Genomic DNA, 19,524 nt, shown 5'->3' with positions numbered 1-19,524 from the left:
ATATGCCAAGGTTGCAGGTTCAATCCCCAGTCAGGGTACATACAAGAATCAAACAATGAATGCATAAATATAAGTGGAATAACAAGTGGACAAGTAGATTTTTTTCCTCTCTCTCCCTTACTCTCTTTAAAAAAATCAATCAATCAAAACAAGTTTTTTAATAAAAAGAAATAGAAAGGTACCATTGCATAGTGGTTAAGTGCATTGGCTCTGGAACCTGCTTGGGTTTGAATTACTAGGTGCAAACATCAGCACATCATACATGTTACCATTATCACTATCACTATTAATTAACATAATCCTAGATAAGGATTTTATCTAGAGCCTTATTAAAATACAGTTACTCTTAACCATTTAACTATTTATATTTTTTTTAGGGAAAGTGGAGAGAGAGGGAAAGACAGAGAGAAACATCGATGTGAGAGAAACACATCAACTGGTTGCTTCCTGCACAAGCCCCACTAGGGCCTGGGCCAGGGAGGAGCCTGCAACCAAGTTACGTGCTCTTGACCGGAATCGAACCCGGGACTCTTTGGTCCGCAGGCCAACGCTCTATTCACTGAGCAAAACTGGCTAGGGCTTAACCATTTAACTTTAGAATATTACTTCTCTTTTTGCTCCCCACCAAAATGCACGTGGGGGAAGAAGAAAACGGGGTATATCTCTATCGTACCACATGTCATGTTACTGGGCATATCTTATTCACATCTAAATAAACATGGAACCTGGCACACCACAATGATCAAATGAGTGCACAGATAGTAACTAACTTTGAAGAATCATGTGGTTTTGTTTTGGCAAATTGGCAGAATAAATTTAATTAGAAAACAACTAGTATTATCATATATATATGATATCATTTATATATATATAAATTTGTATTCTTCATAAGCAAGCAGAATATTGTTTATTATGTACATGTAATACAAGTATTTAAAAAAAATCAAGGAAATGACAAAAAATGTAGGCTACCAGTTAGTGACCTGTGGGAGGGAGGTAGCAGGATGGAGAGCATAGGGTACACAAGCAGATACAGAGTATTTATAATGTTCTAATTTTTCTTTTTTAAAAATATTTTAAAAATTGATTTTTAGAGAGAGGGAAAAGGAGAGGGAGAGAAACATCGATGTGAGAACGAAACATCAATCAGCTGCCTCCTGAATGCCCCCTACCAGGGATTGAACCGGGCATGTGCCCTGACCAGAATGGAACTGGCAACATTTTGGTGTATGGGACAACGCCCAACCAACTGAGCCACACTGGCCAGGATGGTAATCTTCTAACTTTTGAGTCCAGTAAGTCATGGGTATTCACTTTAAATATATGCTGTATAATTTACGTTTGCTATATTTAGTTTTTTGAATTTACCAAATATTAAAATAGATAATTAAAAGTGGACTTAACAAAGGAGTACACAATTCTTTACTTGTATAGTCACTTGGGGAGAAAACCATAAAAGAGAAATTCTCTGACAGCTAATAAGGTATTCATTCTTACAACCTGCCTGGCCAGTGTGGCTCAGTGGTTGAGCGTCGATCCATACACTAGGTTCCATTCTGGGTCAGGGCACATGTGCAGGTTGTGGGCTCAATCCCCAGCGAGGGCAGCCAATCGATGTTGATATTTCTCTCTCATCGATGTTTCTGTATCTCTTGCCCTCTCTTCTCCTCTCTCTAGTCAATAAAAACATTAAAAAAAAAAAAAAAAAAAGTCTGTCTGCTCCCATATGCTTAGCCCACTGCAGCTAGCTACCAGTCCTTGGAGGAGGAGTGTTATAAAAGAAAAAGAGCAGAGGCTTTAGGGTAGAATATTTGCCTCTGCACTACTAATTGCCTAATTTTTAAAAGTTTATTTTCCTCACCTATAAAACAGGCATGTTAATAACTGCTCCTATCTCATAGCGCTAACGTGAGGATCAAAAGAGATGATGTCTGTAAAAGCATTCTGTTAAAGCTGGAAATCAGGGACCCCGAAGTTAGTGAGTTTTCTACTAGGGCACCGGGACCCCGAGGAAGCAGTGTTGATGGGTCGTACTGTACCTTGATGAGCTGGTTATTCTTCACATAGTGCAAAGTGTTTGACCGATTACCTCCAGCAACCACAGGTGGGTAGGCTAAGATGTCTGCTCCCCGGGCTCGGCATTCAAATTCAAACTGAAAAAAGCAACAAAGTGTAACTATAAGTACGACTGAAGAAAGGGTTTCTTTAGGGCTGTCCCTGCCCAGGCTCTCCCCAACAGCACACACCTCCAGTTAAGTTACTACTGGAAAACTATTCATCATACCCAACAAAACTTGTGATGCCGTAATTTCAGGCCACTTCTTTTAGTCTCACCCCAAGCCTGTTAGTCCATCCTATTACTAAATCTGTTCTTTTCTTGTGAGTACTCTAAATTTCTGATTTTCAAATTAAGTCCAGAAGAGGACACAGAAAGCCTATGATCAAGGGTGAGCAAAACGTTAAGTCATGTCAAGTTACTGTTTGTTTATTCTTATTTAGATAAACACTGGAATACAGCTTGCATTTTTAACAACAACTCTAAATGACTAATGTCAACCTTTCAAATAGCTACTGATCTACAAGCTCAGGAAAATAAAAATAAAAATATGCTAGGCAAATGGTAAACTCTACGAATTTCATTATGTCCTAGGATGGAGCTCGAGACTGGCAACCATGTGCTACTATCTACAGCTCGACCTCAGAGTCTCTTCCTTTACATTTACTTAAACAGTACTAGTCTTGTCATCTCACATTTATGTAAACCTTTCCTTCTTCAATAGCTCTACTCTGCGGATTTTCTTCATTTAACTGTTACTCCACATATTTTAGACTCATCTAATAAATTACTAGTGACATTTAAGAACCAAATCCTCTCCACTGATCTCCTGGTCACTTCCATAAAAGCCAACCAGATGCCACCTGCAGATCAATGGAATTACTTTATGTGTGCCTTCCCATCATTGAAAGCTCACCTTAGCATAAAGAAAGCTCTCATCCACAGGCGCTTTGCTGGCAAACATGGTCTCTATGAAAGCCTGCAAATAGAATGGAGGATGAAAAGAAGTCTAATGTTAACTATTCTGCTTACTCAAATGTTCAAAATACTGTCTTTCCTATAAAGATCAAGGGGCAGACGTTATGACTGACACTTCTTATTAGGGTTGTCTTATCACAATGTAGCCCGTACTCTCAATTAACACTTGACCTTCTTACTTCACCAGGTGCTATTTAAATGTTTGTATCTTTAAAGATGTAAAATGAGGTTTCTTTGCATTTCATTCTGTGCATCTTATAACCAGGACACATCATGAGTAGACACTGTACAGCTTATGGGGAAGGGACAGTGGAGAGAAAAAGCAGGAATGATTTCATAAGGGCCTTGTCCACATGCAGGTGATGTGAGAGTAGGGAGCCTGTGACATCTGAGAGTGTTCAGTATGTAAGCACCTGTGGAAGAATGAGGTATAAAGCTGGAAGGGAAAGGCAGAAGAGGCCAGGTCAGGAAAGGCCCTGCGTGAGCATGTTGAAATTTAATCCTAAAAACAACAAGGAGCCACCAAAGAACTTTAGGAGAAGGGCAGTCAGATTTAAAGAGATCACTGTGGCCGGGATAAAGTTAGACGCAGGCAATAGCAGAAGCAAAGAGACAGCAAAGGGATATTTTTTTTTTAAAAATATATTTTATTGATTTTTTTACAGAGAGGAAGGGAGAGAGATAGATAGTCAGAAACATCGATGGGAGAGAAACATCGATCAGCTGCCTCCTGCACATCTCCCACTGGGGATGTGCCCGCAACCCAGGTACATGCCCTTGACCGGAACCGAACCCGGGACCCTTTAGTCCGCAGGCCGACGCTCTATCCACTGAGCCAAACCGGTTTCGGCCAGCAAAGGGATATTAGGTGTCCTACTGTGCTAGGCACAGGCCAAAATAACACAGCTTGGTATTTAAACCCAGGTCTGTCTTCCACTCCACTATTCTGCCTCCCGAGAAGATAACTTGGGGACCAGTTAATTAGATACAAGGATTGGGGGGAACAATTATCTAGATAACTTCCATATTTCTATCTAAGGTAGCTGGGTCAATGTTGTTGTTGTTGTTTTTTTTAATATATTTTATTGAATTTTTACAGAGAGGAAGGGAGAGAGATAGAGAGTTAGAAACATCGATGAGAGAGAAACATCAATCAACTGCCTCCTGCACATCTCCCACTGGGGATGTGCCGGCAACCCAGGTACATGCCCTTGACCGGAATCGAACCTGGGACCCTTGAGTCCGAAGGCCGACGCTCTATCCACTGAGCCAAACCGGTTTCGGCAATGTTGTTGTTATTAACCATGAAATAGAATACAAGAGAAGAGGCAGGTCTGGTAGAGCTGGCAGAGCACAAGTTTAGACAATTACGGGAAATTCAGGTAGAAAAGTCCAGGAGGCAGGATATACGTTCAGTCATAGGAGAGATCTGGCCTGGATAGGTCTGACTCACCCTGCTTTTACTTCTGCCCATATATTCTACCAATTCTCCTCTAGAAAGGTTACTTAACTCTAATGACAAGGCCCTTTACTTATTGTAAACCAAATCAGACTGCAAGAAAATCCAATTGATCTGTAGCACAGAGACACAAATTATATTTGGCTAATTCCCCAAAAGATAGGAAATTTTCATTTGGGCTGAAAAACACAAATATAGCATCATTATTCTTAAGAAAACTATTTTGGCCCTAGCTGGTTTGGCTCGGTGCATAGAGCATCAGACTGCAGACCGAAGGGTCCCAGGTTCGATTCCGGTCAAGGGCACATGCCTGGGTTGTGGGCTTGATCCCCAGTTGGGGGTGTGCAGGAGGCAGCCAATCAATGATTATCTCTCATCATTGATGTTTCTATCTCTCTCCCTCTCCCTTCCTCTCTGAAATCAATAAAAAAAATATTAAAAAAACCCCAAACTATTTTGCCCAAATATTAAAAAATCTTACAGAATAATTCTACACCAGAATTGGGAATATTTAAAGAATAAGATTGCTGGTAGAAGTTGTTCGTTAATAAAAATTAAGCCAAACTCCATTTCCCCGTCTGATATCTTTACTGGGTTGGTAGATAAAGACAATATCTCAGATTTAATACTTCTAAATTTTGGCACACTTACAATAGTCTCTCACTAACAGCGTGGACAAGTGACAGAAGTGCAGACCAGAATACTCCCAGGTAAATTTGTAACTGACTTTACACCTTATGCAAAGACATCTGATCACTGGACTGATACCAATTTCTTTGGAGCCCTAAACATTATCCCAATCTATTCTTAGCTACTTCTCTTCCTTATTTAAAAAAATCAATGATTTGAAGGGAAACAAAGACATATACTTTTCACATTTGTAATTAGTTGGTCTAGCCATAGCTACAACACTGGACAGTGCACTAGACAAACTAGAGCACTTACTGAGGAAGATCACCAAATGAGGTAAAATGAAACAGATGAGGGGAGAGTTCAGGAAAATAATGTTTAACTTTGGGAAGACTATAGGTAGAGCTCAGAAAAATAGCCTTTATATGTTTGTGTGCTATTATGCTATGAAGTTAATTCCAGTAGGGCTGGAATGAACTTGAGCTGTTTTGTTCAAGGTCCTGCATGTAATGGATCTTGGTTAAGGCCTGAAACATACTGATTAAGTATTGAGAGGAGTTTCAGAGCAGTTTGTATCAGTTTGTCAGTATTGTGACAAGTGAGATTAATCGTTTGTACTTGGTTCCCACGAGAACTCCAAAAGGCTTTGTTGTTACATAGCAGGAACCTGCCAATATGATCCAAACCAGAAAAATCTCTAGCTGTGATTCCATTCTGGGCTCCCTGGTTCCCAGGTGTTCCATGCAGGCACCTGTGGTTCCTGATCCAGGAGAGAAAACGCATCCTGTCCAGCTCTTACTGAGAGCGGACGGGACAACAGCAGCCTGAACTTGGCTTCTTTGGTCCCTGGCTGTGAGACAGCCATTGGCTGTGACAGGTATTCTTATGTTAATGCTGCTGCTATACTGTCCCCTTTTCCTGTTAATTGTAGACTTGTAAGCACTGTCATTTTGGGTCCTATGATTCTTTTTTAAACATCAAACTGCTACTATTATTGCAGTTATTGTCAGGAAAGGAAATAAAATTAATTTACGTTGCTCCAAGGAGAAACAACTGAGATCGTCGGTAAAAAATACAAGAAGGCAGATTCCCTTTGCCTTGCAAGGTACTGAGCAAGTCTCTAGATGTGTTCACTGATGTCAAGGTTGAAGCTGGATGTTCACCTGCCATGAATTTACTGCATTAAGTTCACAACCTCAAAGTGCCCATGGAACCCAAAGAGCAGGGGTCCTCAAACTACGGCCCGTGGGCTACATGCAAATACAAATATTGTATTTGTTCCCGTTTTGTTTTTTTACTTCAAAATAAGATATGTGCAGTGTGCATAGGAATTTGTTCATAGTTTTTTTTTAAAACTATAGTCCGGCCCTCCAACGGTCTGAGGGACAGTGAACTGGCCCCCTGTTTAAAAAGTTTGAGGACCCCTGCCTAAGAGCTTAGATTTTTTTCATTTGAAAACAGCTTTTGCCAAAACCGGTTTGGCTCAGTGGATAGAGCGTCAGCCTGCGGACTCAAGGGTCCCGGGTTCGATTCCGGTCAAGGGCATGTACCTGGGTTGCGGGCACATCCCCAGTGGGAGATGTGCAGGAGGCAGCTGGTCTATGTTTCTCTCCCATCGCTGTTTCTAAGTATCTATCTCTCTCCCTTCCTCTCTGTAAAAAATCAATAAAATATATTAAAAAAACAAAACAAAACAGCTTTTGCAGTAGGAATCACACCTGTGACGTCAGCTTTCCAGCAATCTGCATTCGTTCAATTTCAGCAGGAGATTTGATCAGCCGTAGGCGCTGTACCAGCTGATGGACAGCCCGAACCTTGTTCTTGCTCTTGGTTTTGACCTCAGTCAGATGCTGCATATAGTCCGAGTGAAGCTGTGCGTGAGCGGGCCTCATCCAGTCATACCAAAGTGTATTTGTCTCGGCTTAAAATAAGATGCCAAAAAAATCAATTTAAAATAAAACTAACAGCAACAACAATAAATACCAACTGTCACGATGACTTAAACAAGAGTCAAAATTGTAAAACGTGTAGTGTGAAACTCTAATGCAAGCATGTCAAACTCGCGGCTCGTTTGACATGCTTGCTCTGAGTCTAAAGGGTTGAGCACAAACTCTCTCAGGACTGAAGTAATTGAAGGGTTTGATCATAAATCATTGGAAAGGCCATTCCTTGAAAATGGCAAGATATTCTGAGATTGAGCTGACAGCTTTTCTGCCCCAGTACACAGTTTTGGAACTACCTAGATGGAACTAAACCTTTGTTTAAGCTTTGGCTTTATTTATTACTTATTAACTGTTAAAGAAAAGTTACAATAATTGTTCTCCACACCACTACTGAGCCAGAGGCACTGTTGCATAATTGAACAAAAAGGATAGAAAACTGTACTCAGATCATGACTTTATGGTTAAAAGCATTCCATCCCTTCGCCAAAACTCTCAGCAATGGTAAAAGGAAGTTCTCTTCCCGGCTATAGAAATGCTACAGTTGATAGTGTGTGCTAATCCACTCTTATCCAGGAAATCTTTCCTTTCCCATCTGCTATGTATTCTCATTACAGCCAAGCACTATTCATCTTTTAAATATATTTGCCTGATATAAAATAAGTAGGCTCATTATGAAAATGATTTCCATTTACACCAAGTCTCTATTTCCTTTCATTTTTTTCTTTTTCTTTTATTTTGTTAAATAGAATTTATTGGGGCGACATGGTTAATATAATTATACTAGAAGCCAGATGCATGAAATTCGAGCAAGGGGCTCAGCCCCTGGCCGCAGTGGTGGCCGGGGGCCTCTGCCACCCGGGCTTCTTCCGGAAGGACAGGACGTCCGATCTAATTAGCATATTACGTTTTTATTATTATAGATAGATTTCAGGTATGCAATTCTACAATTCCTTTATTTTTTTCTGACAGGAGCTAATGAACTACTGCATTCCCAAACTATGCCTAAAGGGTTGTATGTTTTGTGTGTTTTTTTAAAAAAAGATTTAAAATTGATTTTTAGAGAGAGAGGAAGAGAGAAACATCAATGTGAGAGTGAAACATCGATTGGCTACCTCCTGCACGCCACCTACTGGGGATCGAGCCCACCATGTGCCCTAACTGGGAATCGAACCGGCAATCTTTCAGTACACAGGAAGATGCTCAACCAACTGAGCCAGGGCAAGGGACAAAGTAATTTCAAGAAATAGAATAGCTACAAAGAAAATAATTCTATGCCCACATTCATGAAGACTTTGAAGATTATGAAAGTTCCACTAGCTTAGTTGGGTAATCATTTCTACAAAATAGAAAATATTTTATAAAGTAATGGAAAGAATTGAAACATATTAGAATGTGCATATTTGAGCAAGTATTTTCTTTCAAGGGAGTCTTTGTAGGAAACAAGTCCAGTAAATTCCATGATTGTTGGAAACTATTTTGGAATTCTGTTTTAGAAACTCACTTCAGATAAGGTTTATAAACCACGTAAGAAAAATCAGACTAAAATTTTACAATCCTTGCCCTGGCAGTGTAGCCTAGTTGGCTGAGCACCGTCCCGTGCACTGAAAGGTTGCCAGTTCGATTCCTGGTCAGGGCCCATGCCAGGGTTGAGAGTTTGATCTCCAGTAGGGGCATGCAGGAGGCAGCTGATTGATGTTTCACTCTCACACTGATGTTTCTTTCTCTTTAAAAAAAAAAAAAAAAATCTTAAAATTTTTTTTTTACAATCCTGCATTATTTTGTCTAAAATCAGTATTTTCCAACCTGATCATCTATCTTATTTAACACATTTGGCTCTAAGTGACTTTGGATACTTTAAAAATGCTTCCAGAACTATAGATTTACAAGAATCTCTAAGGGTAGTTTATATTGTAGTGTAGGTTCTGCAACGTTCCAGAAAAGGAATCCCAAAATATTCTGAGTGATCATAATTTCACCAGAATTAATGTAGAGAAAGTGACTATTTTGAGAAGTATGAACTGTGTATATAAATCACCTAAGAATCTTGTTAAAATGTAGATTCTGATTTAGTCAGTATGGAATAGGGGCCTACGATTTTACATTTTCCAATATCTATTATACATTTGTAATGCTTCTTTTTTTTTTCATTTGTAATTCTAATATGCATCACCAGGTGATTCTGATGTTGGTGGTGCTTAGATCATTTTTTTGAGAATACTACCTCATTCTGAAGAATTGGCAAAAGCAGTAAAAAGCAGGGATCAACGGTCAATAGACTGGTCAGTAGTCTTAAAGAGTGGCCCACACCCATCCTCCACTTTAGAAGGAAATTCACTCTTTGGGATTTCACACTAGGACAGTTAACAGTCTACGAGAATGAATTCTCTAGAAAGATTTAGCAAATGAATCAATGAAGTCTTTAAAGTAGACCAGTCTTGTGGTAAAAATTTATGTTCCTTTCTTGGTGCTTAAGAGAAACCACTGCTATGGATAATCATTCTAGGACATTAAGAACTTTGTCTAAATGGGTAAGGAAGGTCTTAATCCCAATCTGGCCTATCATTTGACTTCTCCTCCCATTGGTTACCTTTCAGTTTCGAAACGAGATGTTGAAATTCTTCCAGCGTATAGGCTTCATCCACACCAGTTAAAGCTATTGCTCCATCAGTGCCCGATCGAGGGCCATCCCAAAGTTCTCGACTGGGATCTCTCCGAGGCACAAAAAGCATGGCCTTGTGTGCTGGTAACTGCTTGCCAGGGAGGCTTTGAAGGACCAGAATGCTATCGGGCTCTTGGAATCCACACAGGTACAGGAAATTGTTGTCTTGGTGGAAAGTATAGGGGATATCATTGCTCATATAGTATGTAGGGTTGGACAGCAGAACCACTGTCTGGTCTGTCCCACTCTGCCCTTGTGCTTCCTTGTGGATCAGAGACATTAATTTGTGTCTGCGAAGCGCATATTCCACCTGGGATAGTCCTGGAGTCACCTCCCCTAGAAATGACAAACAACAGTGATGCTTTGCATTTCTGCAGTGCCAAAGTACACAAGGTTGTTTAATATTAGATAAAGATACCCAAGTTCATTTCTTCAATTTATGCCAAATCTCTTCATAGCATATGGAGAATTATGGGATAACCCAGGTTTAAATTTTCTATTCTATTGTAAAAATTTGAAGGAAAAAAAAGAGATAGTCAGAAATTGATCAGCTGCTCCTGCACGCCCCCCACTGGGTATAGAGCCAGCAAGCCAGGCATATGCCCTGACTGGGAATTGAATCAAACCTCCTGGTTCATAGGTCAACGCTCAACCACTGAGCCACAACGGCGGGGCTGTACTGTTTTGTGGTTAAGTGTGGACTCTGTCAAACTGTTGTGAAATGAAATCCTGAGCTACCAATCTGCTCTGTGCCTCAGTTTCCTCATCTTTAAAATGGACATAATAAGCCCTGGACAGGTGGCTTGGTTGGCTGGAGCATTGTCCTGTACACCAAAAGGTTGCGTGTTCGATTCTGTCAGGACACATACCTAGGTTGTGGGTTCAATCCTTGGTTGGGGCACATACAAAGGTCAACTAGTGAGTTCATAAATGAGTGGAACAACAAAAACCAATGTTTCTCTCTCTCTCAAATCAATAAATAAAAGTTACAAAAAAAAACTACAACTAAGCAATCACTGAAATATGGACACCTGATTATGAAACTTTTAAGGGGAGATTTGGGGATTATTTTTAACCCATTCTAGAACCAATCTAGTATATATTTTTATTAATTTCAGAGAGAGGAAGGATGAAGGAGAGATAGAAATGATGAGAATCATTGATTGGCTACCTCTAATTGGGGATCAAGCCTGCAACTGGGCATGTGCCCTGACAGGGAATCAAACCGAGACCTCCTGGTTCGTAGGCTGATGCTCAACCACTTAGCCACACCGGCCAGGCGAGAACCAATCTTCTTATCATTTTAAATATTACACTTGATGGGAAAACAAAAAAGTGGTTCTGGATATGTCTGACAAGTCATCCTGACAGCTCAGCTTCTGCATAGTCCTCTTGTAAAGCACTCCAAACTATACTTCACATTCTAAAATTTATTTTGCTTAGAAGTGTAGAAATGTTAGAAATACAGGTTTTTGGAACAAATGCTTCATTAGGCACTAATGCTTCCTATTCCCTGATAAGTTTCAGTGTTTGTGTGAACTAAACACCTTGCTGTTCTGCTGGTGACAGCAATACTCCTGTGGCAATGCCCGAGAACTCTATAAGTGTCTCTCTTGTACAGATATAAAAAGTAGATTCACAGCTCATGATGGTATATAGCTCAGAATGCCACTTGCCTTCCTACATGGAATCATTTTTATTTCCCCTCAGGTGATAAGTGGAGGGAATACTAGTGATTGAAAAGGATGAACTGACATTTTCTGTCTCTACAGACACAGGGATGGCAATGTCATGAAAAAGAAGAAATGGTCTATAATGCCTAGATTTCTTTAAGAAAATGATAAATTTTAAACATCATGAGGAGGACCTGGGTGAGTCAATCTGATTCTTTATTTCCATCTAAAATAGTAGTAGTAAAGCCAGAACAGAATCTCTTTATCTCCCATGTTATTCTACTGAATATTTTCTAAGTTACTGTTGCTTCAGGAAACTTGAGTAGATATGGCCAAGAGAAATCAGCTCCCAAAAATTCAGAAGAAACTGACACAGTAATTTCACTTTTAAGAATTTAAGAAAATAATTGATCAGTATACAGAATGTATACACACACACACACACACAATTTTTATATAAGAAATAAGTCTAGAAATATACATATACAAAAATCTCAACAGTGGTGGGATTTCTTGGGAGTGGTGGGATTATGATTAATTTTTTTTATCCTCACCTAAATATATGTTTATTGATTTGAGAGGAGAGAGACATTGATTGGTTGCCTCCCAAACTCGTCCCTACTGGGAATTGAACCCACAACCTTTTGGTGTATGGGACAATGCTCCAACCAATTGAACTACCTGACCAGGGCAGATTATGAATAATTTTTAAAAAATGTATGCTTAGCTGTATTCTCTAATTTTTCTATAATATATATAAAACTTGTATAATAATTAGAAAGGAACTGAGATAGTTTCAAAAAGTTTTAAGTACTGGCAAGTATTGAGAAAATAACTATGCCAAACATGAAACCTTTTGGAGCAAACTAAGTATAGACAACACAATTTTATACCCTGCACTAACAAACTGGGTATGTAAAAGAAAAAAAATTTTTTTAAGTATTACACGTCTTATAATTTTTCTTAATTTACTCTTTCTTCACCCCACAAACATTTTAACACTTATGTATGTTTTGCATTTCTACATGGAGAAAGACAAATGATTAATACTTTGAATACTTACATAGTTCTTGCCTCTAAAAACTGTATAACTGATAATTCTGCTTTAAAATTTTATCTTCTTCTCTCCCTTCCCACTTACCCGTGTCCAAAGCCTGTGTCTAGGAGAATAAAGATTAGGACAGGCATCCCTTCCCCCCACAGCTGAGATGAACATGTGAATGTGTATGAACATGTATGTGTGTATGTTTATTTGCATTCATTTTTTGTTGTTAATCTTCACCTGAGGATATTTTTTCCATTGTTTTCTAGAGGGTAGAAGGGAGGGAGGAAGTGGGGGAGAGAGAGACAGAGATAGAGAGAAAGATCAATGTGAAAGAGACACATTGATTGGTTGCCTCCAGCATGTGCCCTGACTGGGCCAGGGATGAACGCGAAACCTTTGACCAGCAATTGGTGTGTGGGCCGACGCTCTAACCACTGAGAACACTGATCAAGGCTACATTCATTTTTTATTTTGTTAACATGTACATAACATACATAGCAAACATTCTAGATACAAAGACCATCATTTTGACAATATGATTACTAGTTTTAAGGCCTGGAAAATGCAGCTCACCACATAAAAGTATCTCACCACAAGAAATCAATAATTTTCAAAGCTGGTAAAGCTTAATATCAATTCTACATTTTAAAAAAGATTGACGCTAAAAGTAGGTTGATAGGGTAGAGAAATACTTAAATTTACATCAACTGGATTGCTTTAAGCTTACCTTACAGCTTTGAAAAACTTTGATTTCTTGTGTGTTTCAGTGGTGAGCTGCATTTCCTGAGTCTCAGCCGACTTTCCAGCAGGAATTCCAGTCTCATGAAGAATCAGCAAAAGAAGCCCTCACTGAGAGACACACTGGTATCGTTCACTGAGTGGAGATAGTGAAAGAGTAACATATTTCTAAAGGCAGTTTAGATTATTGATATCTATGCTTACACAGAAAATACAGATTTAACTTCTCATGGCAGAAGCAACAATTTCCCTTGAAACCCTGGCTGCTTTTTTACACAGCATGTGGTTTTACTCTACCTACCTCTTTGGGATGATATTCATTCACCACAGTTCACCCCTCATGCCTTTTTGATAAAACAAAATAAAAACGTTTAGGCATGAATTTGAGCGATAGTGAGGACACATTTAGCAGCAACACTGGAGTCTTATAGCAGAAAAAAATACTGGGGAGGTCAACTTTTATCAAGTATAAAAACCAGTGAAGTAAATAAACACCAATTTTTGTATCATCTTTACCAGTGCTGTTACCTCTCAAAGCTGAGACAGTCAGATCTGGAAATCTTGCATAATCTATACAGGAATATTGTTGTTAAACTTTTGAAATGAGTATTTAACACTTTCAAGAAAAACACATTTTTGAGGATATCACACAAATTCATGACGTATTCCATATTTTTTTAAAAAAACATGTTTTCTAAAGTATCTTTAACATAGTAGTTCACTAGGAATCAATAGTTAGAACACAACTGTAGAAACTAAGTCTTTGAAAGCAATAGAACTTTTCTTTAAGAAAATCCTAAGTACATATTTCACTGATAATTCTGAATGGTAAGGCTTAATAAAGTGTTTATGGCTCTAGATAGTGCTGTCGGCAGAGTACCAGTAGCCACATGTAGCTATTTAAGTTTAAATCTAAATTATTTAAAATAGCCCTAACCGGTTTGGCTCAGTGGATAGAGCATCGGCCTGTGGACTCAAGGGTCCCAGGTTCGATTCTGATCAGGGGCATGTACCTTGATTGCGGGTACATCCCCAGTGGGGAGTGTGCAGAAGGCAGCTGATCGATGTTTCTCTCTCATCGATGTTTCTAACTCTCTATCCCTCTCTCTTCCTCTCTGTAAAAAATCAATAAAATATATTTAAAAATAAATAAATAATTTAAAATAAAATTTAAAAATTTAGTTTCTTAGTTGCACTAGCAACATAATAAGTATACAATAGCCACTAGTGGCTGGTGGCTCCTGTATTGAACAGCACAGCTCTAGATAAAGCACCTGAAGAGACAGTTATTATGGTTAAAATCCTTACCTGGTCTGAGGAGGTGTGGGTGTGTGAAGGGGCTGGGCTGGCCCAAGTATCGATTTGGAACCCTCCTGTCTGGGATGGGCTGGAGGGAGTACCTTCTCTGAGAACAGGATATGCATCCTAAGGAGAAAGAAAGAGGATGAAATGGAAGAAGGAATCTAGAAGGTCCTCACAGTGTATGTATATTTATCTATCTCCAACATTTGGGTGTTTTAGAAAAATGCAAATTAATTTCACCTTCAATATATATATGGGCCTTCCTCTGTGCCAGCCAGAGCCTGTGTGGAGCCCTGGTAACATAGACATGATCTAATTTTAACCCTTAGTGACTTTAGTCTACTATGTATGCTTAGAGTTTTCTTTCAAAATATGTTTGACTCTAGCTTAGTACCCTTTTTTTTTTTTTAATGAATCTTTATTGATTTCAGAGAGGAAGGGAGAGAGATAGAGAGTCAGAAACCTCGATGTGAGAGAGAAACATTGATCAGCTGCCTCCTGCACACCCTCTCTTGGGGATGTGCCCACAACCGAGGTACATACCCTTGACCGGAATAGAACCTGGGACCCTTCAGTCCGCAGGCAGACGCTCTATCCACTGAGCCAAACTGGTCAGGGCTTAGCACCCTTCTTAATCTGGCCCCTGCTCACTCCTCTAATGGCTGGCCTAATCCTCAAAAAACATTACTGCAACCACACTAAACTACGCAAAGAGCCAGCTAATTAGTCTGTATTATAACAGCATTTGGCTTTAAGTACGCAGTTATCTTAGTCTAAAATGGCCTTTGCTTGTTTCTGATTACTCAACTTCTCAAAAATCAGCTCCAACATCTAGGAAGCCTGATTTTTAATTCCCCATCCCTACTGCTTCTGATACAAAGGCGCCTCCTCAATGCTACTGCACTTAATTCTATTTTGCTATTGTTGTGAATCCTAACCCGAGGATATGTTTTCCACTGATTTTTAGAAAGAGTGGAAGGAAGACAAAGAGAGAAACATCGATGTGAGAGAGACACATTGATTGGTTGCTTCCCGTATGTGCCCGACCCAGGTGGAAATAGAATCTGCAACCCAGGTACATGCCCTTGACTGGGAATCGAGCCTGCAACCCTTGTGCGCAGGCCAACACTCTATCTACTGAGCCACATCAACCAGGCTTAATTCTATTTTAAGACCTACTACACTGCACATAATTGCTAAATTAGTTTGCTATGAACTTTGGGAAGATAGAGATTATTTGTTATTTTACTTTATTTTCCCAGTGATGAGATTCGAGATATATTTTTGAAGGTTAAAAAGCCTGGTTTTGGTGAAATGCAGGGGTAAAAAAAAAAGCATATTAAAGATGATTCGCAGGTTTTTGCAAGTGGGTGGAAGGTTATGCCATTAAATGAAATGGAAAAGATTGAGATAATTATTGGCTATTCCAATGGAGAGGTCAAACAGTCTTACGTTCGGGGGATCAAAAGTCCTGGGGCTGAATATTACCTATGAAGATTGTACAGAGAAAGTCCAGGTACTGTATTATTTTGGTGTGAGAAGAAAAAGCACAGGAGAAAGGAAGAAAACTGTAAGAATGTGGCATTTAGGAAGTTAAAGAAACATGTGTTTTATGAAAGGGGAAATACTTAACTGTGCCATGTGCTGCTAAATATGAGACCAAAAAGACAACTACTGGATTTGGCAACATGGAAGTCACTAGAGACCCTGACAAGAACAGTTTTAGTGGAGTAGAGAAGATAGAAACCAAAATGGGTGTATTTACAAGATCAGTAAGTTCTGGGGATGTAATGTATAGTATGGTTACTATAGTTAACAATTATGTATTGTATATTTTAAAGTTGCTAAAAGAGTAAAAGTTCTTAAAAGAGCTCTGGCCAGGTGGCTCAGTTAGTTGTAGCTTTATCCCATACACCAAAGAGTTGAGGGTTCGATTCTGAGTTGGGGCACATACCTAGGTTGCAGGTTCAATCCCCCATAGGGGGCTCATAATGTGCAATGTCTAGAACCTAAACTCTTAAATCCTGGTCTAAGAAATGAGATAGAGTTGGAAAGAGCAGAATTTGGAATCAGATAGATCCAAGTTTAAGTATCAGATTTTTCACTAATGAGCTAGGTTTCCTTAGGCAAATTACTATTTTTCAGAGGCCCAGGTTTCATATGGACACAAAATATTTATTTTGCTGGGATGCTGTGGCAGTTCAATGAGAAACTGCATGTAAGACACTTGCTACAGGGTCTGACCCAAAGATAGTACTCAAATAATGTTCAATATTATTATTACTGCTACTTATTTTCAATGGCAGGCAAATATAATCACATGTATACCATACATACATGTAAGTACAGATCCTGGAGAGAATTGAAATTATTTGAGTTTAAGAGTTCTGCAATCTTCTAGTCAACTGGTATACAAACAAAAAGTAAAAAATATTCAAAGCTGACAAATGGTCTTGAAAGACTGGCTAGAAATTTACATTATTATTTTCCATGTCACTAGAATACCATTTAAACAAGTTGTTTATAAATGTCATGAAAAAGAAAACAACATATAGAGGAGGAGAAACAGAGACAGATCATCTTAGGGAATTTCCTAAGACAATAAAATGAGCCAGGAATACATCTTTTTAATTCAGGCCTAGCCTATTGATAATTTAAATTGTCCCCAAAGAAAACCAACTTTGGTCGAGTTTTCTTCTAACTGGATTTTTAAAATTGATTTTTAGAGAGAATGAAAGGGTGGGGTGGAGGGAGGGAGAGGGAGAGAGTGAGAGTGTCTACCTGGATTTTCTAATCCTAACTTTCCCACATACAACTGATTCTCCACATAGCAGACACTGAGCCATTAAAAATGTAAATCCGACGCATTACCACCTCCCCACCCCACCCCACCCCCCCAAATTGGCTTCTCACTAGAAATGAATGCTAGCTTTATTTATAATGGGTCAAAAGTGGAAAAAACCAACATGTCCACCCACATGGCTAGTAGCTACTATACTGGATCACACAGCTCTAATGTCATCTCTTCAGAGGCTTCTAAAACCAACCGAAGGTAGCTTTCTGCCATCACACTTTTTTTTTTTAAAAAGCATGTATCACATTATCTCCCATTTATTCGTTGTGCTCTATGATAATGTAAACACCATGAAAACTGGCATTTTTTATTCAATACTGTTATTACCAGTGGCTAAAACTGAGCCTTGCACAAAATAGGCATTCAATAATATGTATTGAATACATAAACACGCAGTTTTCAAAATTTTTAACTACATGTTTTTTAGACTTCTTCATTTTTCCAAACCAAAACATGCAAGCACTGGGAAGTAAGTTATTAAGACTTATAAACCTAGAGGTCACATTATGCAAGTGGCATGCTGTGGCCAGGAACAACAGGTCCCACTGATTTATGAGATATTGTTTGAGGCTTCCAGAGAAATATAGGAGAAATCATCCAGAGGGCTCAGGACGGTCTGATATGACTCTGGACTAGTTCCATTGAGAAGGTCAAGTCCTACCCCAACCCCCGAATGACACCATAATGCAGCCCTCTCTGACATAAGCTGGTAACTCTGCTTGCCACACAATCAGCACCCTATCGTCTCCTAGCAGTGGCCCACAGCAACATTGTCTTCAATGTAAAAATGTGCCTATTTGCAGTCACTCTACCACCACCACCAACAGAGCCGGGACGGAGAGGAAACCACGGTTCTTACTACCCAGGGCACCCCCTTCCAACGATTTGTTAAAACATGGTAGATTACTATGAAGTTCTAGGAGTGCAGAGATATGCTTCATGTGCGGACATTAAAAAGGCTTATCATAAAGTGGCACTTAAATGGCACCCTGATAAAAATCTAGAAAATAAAGAAGAAGCGGAGAGAAAATTCAAAGAAGTAGCTGAAGCATATGAGGTATTATCAAATGATGAAAAACGGGACATTTATGATAAATATGGCAAAGAAGGATTAAATGGCGAGGACGGAAGTAATATTGATGATCCTTTTGAATATGGCTTCACATCTCCTAAGCCAGATGATGTCTTTACAGAAATTTTTGGTGAAAGGGACTCATTTTTATGTCTTTTCTTTGAAGACTCACTTGAGGACCTTTTAAATAGTCCAAGAAGTTCCTATAGAAGTAGAAACAGAGGTGCAAGATCCTTTTTCTCTACCTCCCATGAATATCCAGTTTTTGAGAGATTTTATGAATATGACACAAGATATACACCATATGATTCACTGGGCCATGAAGACCTTAATTTTTTCTCTTCCCTGGCATTTGATGACAGTGGGATGGACAACTACACATCTTTTACTTCATATAAAACTGTTAACGGCAGAAAGACCAATACAAGCAGAATTATTGAGAATGACGAGGAAAGAGAAGGGGAAGATGATGGCGAGTTAGAGTCCTTCCTCATTATAAACGATGTGGCAGATGAAGAGGGCTTTGCAGAGCACAGGTGGAGAAGACAGTCACTTGACAATTATTCACCAAAGTCCTACAGCTCTAAACATGTGCCTCAATACACTTGTGTGGGAAATGAGCAACGTATACCGTGGGTCACCAGCAACAAGGATCCCTCTGTTTTCTCAGCAGGATTCAAAGAAGGTGGTAAGAGGAAAAAAAAGAAGCATAAAGAGGTGCACAAGAAGAAGTCAACCAAAAGGAATCGTTAAATTGGCTCTTCAGACACATTATGTTCATATAACATTTGGAACACGACTCTTTGTGTTTTGATTAATCAGTTTTGTAGGTAACTTTTGTTTAATACTAGAGTAAGACTTATGATGAACACAATCAGCAGGACTGTGGTCAGTGGTTGTTTGGAGGTATGCCTGAAAAAGATGTATTTGTGGTGACAATTATGTTAAGAATGTGGAAAGTGGCAAAGATGATTTTACTTTTGTTTTTGAGCTAAATGTTTACATATTAGGCTTTTAATAGTTTATGATCTATTTCATTATTTTCCTTTTAATTAAAACTACTATACAAACTTCTGAAATATGTATGGCATTAGGAACTAAAACTGTATTGAGAC

At 39.0% G+C, this 19,524-nt stretch overlaps 2 protein-coding genes across 5 annotated transcripts in view; one reads left to right on the top strand and one right to left on the bottom strand.

Annotated features, from left to right (window-relative positions):
* Positions 1 to 19,524, bottom strand: part of XPNPEP3 (X-prolyl aminopeptidase 3) — a 40,313-nt gene that overhangs the window by 10,619 nt on the left and 10,170 nt on the right. For 2 of the 4 annotated variants that reach the window (XM_070411185.1, XM_070411186.1), the window contains 5 exons: positions 14,490 to 14,606; positions 9,654 to 10,061; positions 6,842 to 7,044; positions 2,973 to 3,035; positions 2,040 to 2,153 (listed from right to left, as the gene is read on the bottom strand). In XM_070411185.1, the coding sequence (XP_070267286.1) occupies positions 2,040 to 2,153; positions 2,973 to 3,035; positions 6,842 to 7,044; positions 9,654 to 10,061; positions 14,490 to 14,606 (905 nt within the window). Of the gene's footprint in view, positions 1 to 2,039; positions 2,154 to 2,972; positions 3,036 to 6,841; positions 7,045 to 9,653; positions 10,062 to 13,170; positions 13,318 to 13,482; positions 13,752 to 14,489; positions 14,607 to 19,524 lie in introns of those variants that run through there. The other 2 variants (XM_070411188.1, XM_070411187.1) reach the window with 2 other exon arrangements.
* Positions 18,233 to 19,162, top strand: DNAJB7 (DnaJ heat shock protein family (Hsp40) member B7). The gene has a single exon (XM_070408006.1). It carries the CDS (start codon positions 18,233 to 18,235, stop codon positions 19,160 to 19,162), a length of 930 nt encoding a protein of 309 aa, XP_070264107.1.

Source organism: Myotis yumanensis, unplaced genomic scaffold, assembly GCF_028538775.1.
Source record: "Myotis yumanensis isolate MYYU_CA2020_CCGP unplaced genomic scaffold, mMyoYum1.0.hap1 SCAF_3, whole genome shotgun sequence".
NCBI lineage: Eukaryota > Metazoa > Chordata > Mammalia > Chiroptera > Vespertilionidae > Myotis > Myotis yumanensis.
The sequence above is the reverse complement of the archived record's forward strand: the minus strand, read 5'-3'. Positions and strand labels throughout refer to the sequence as shown.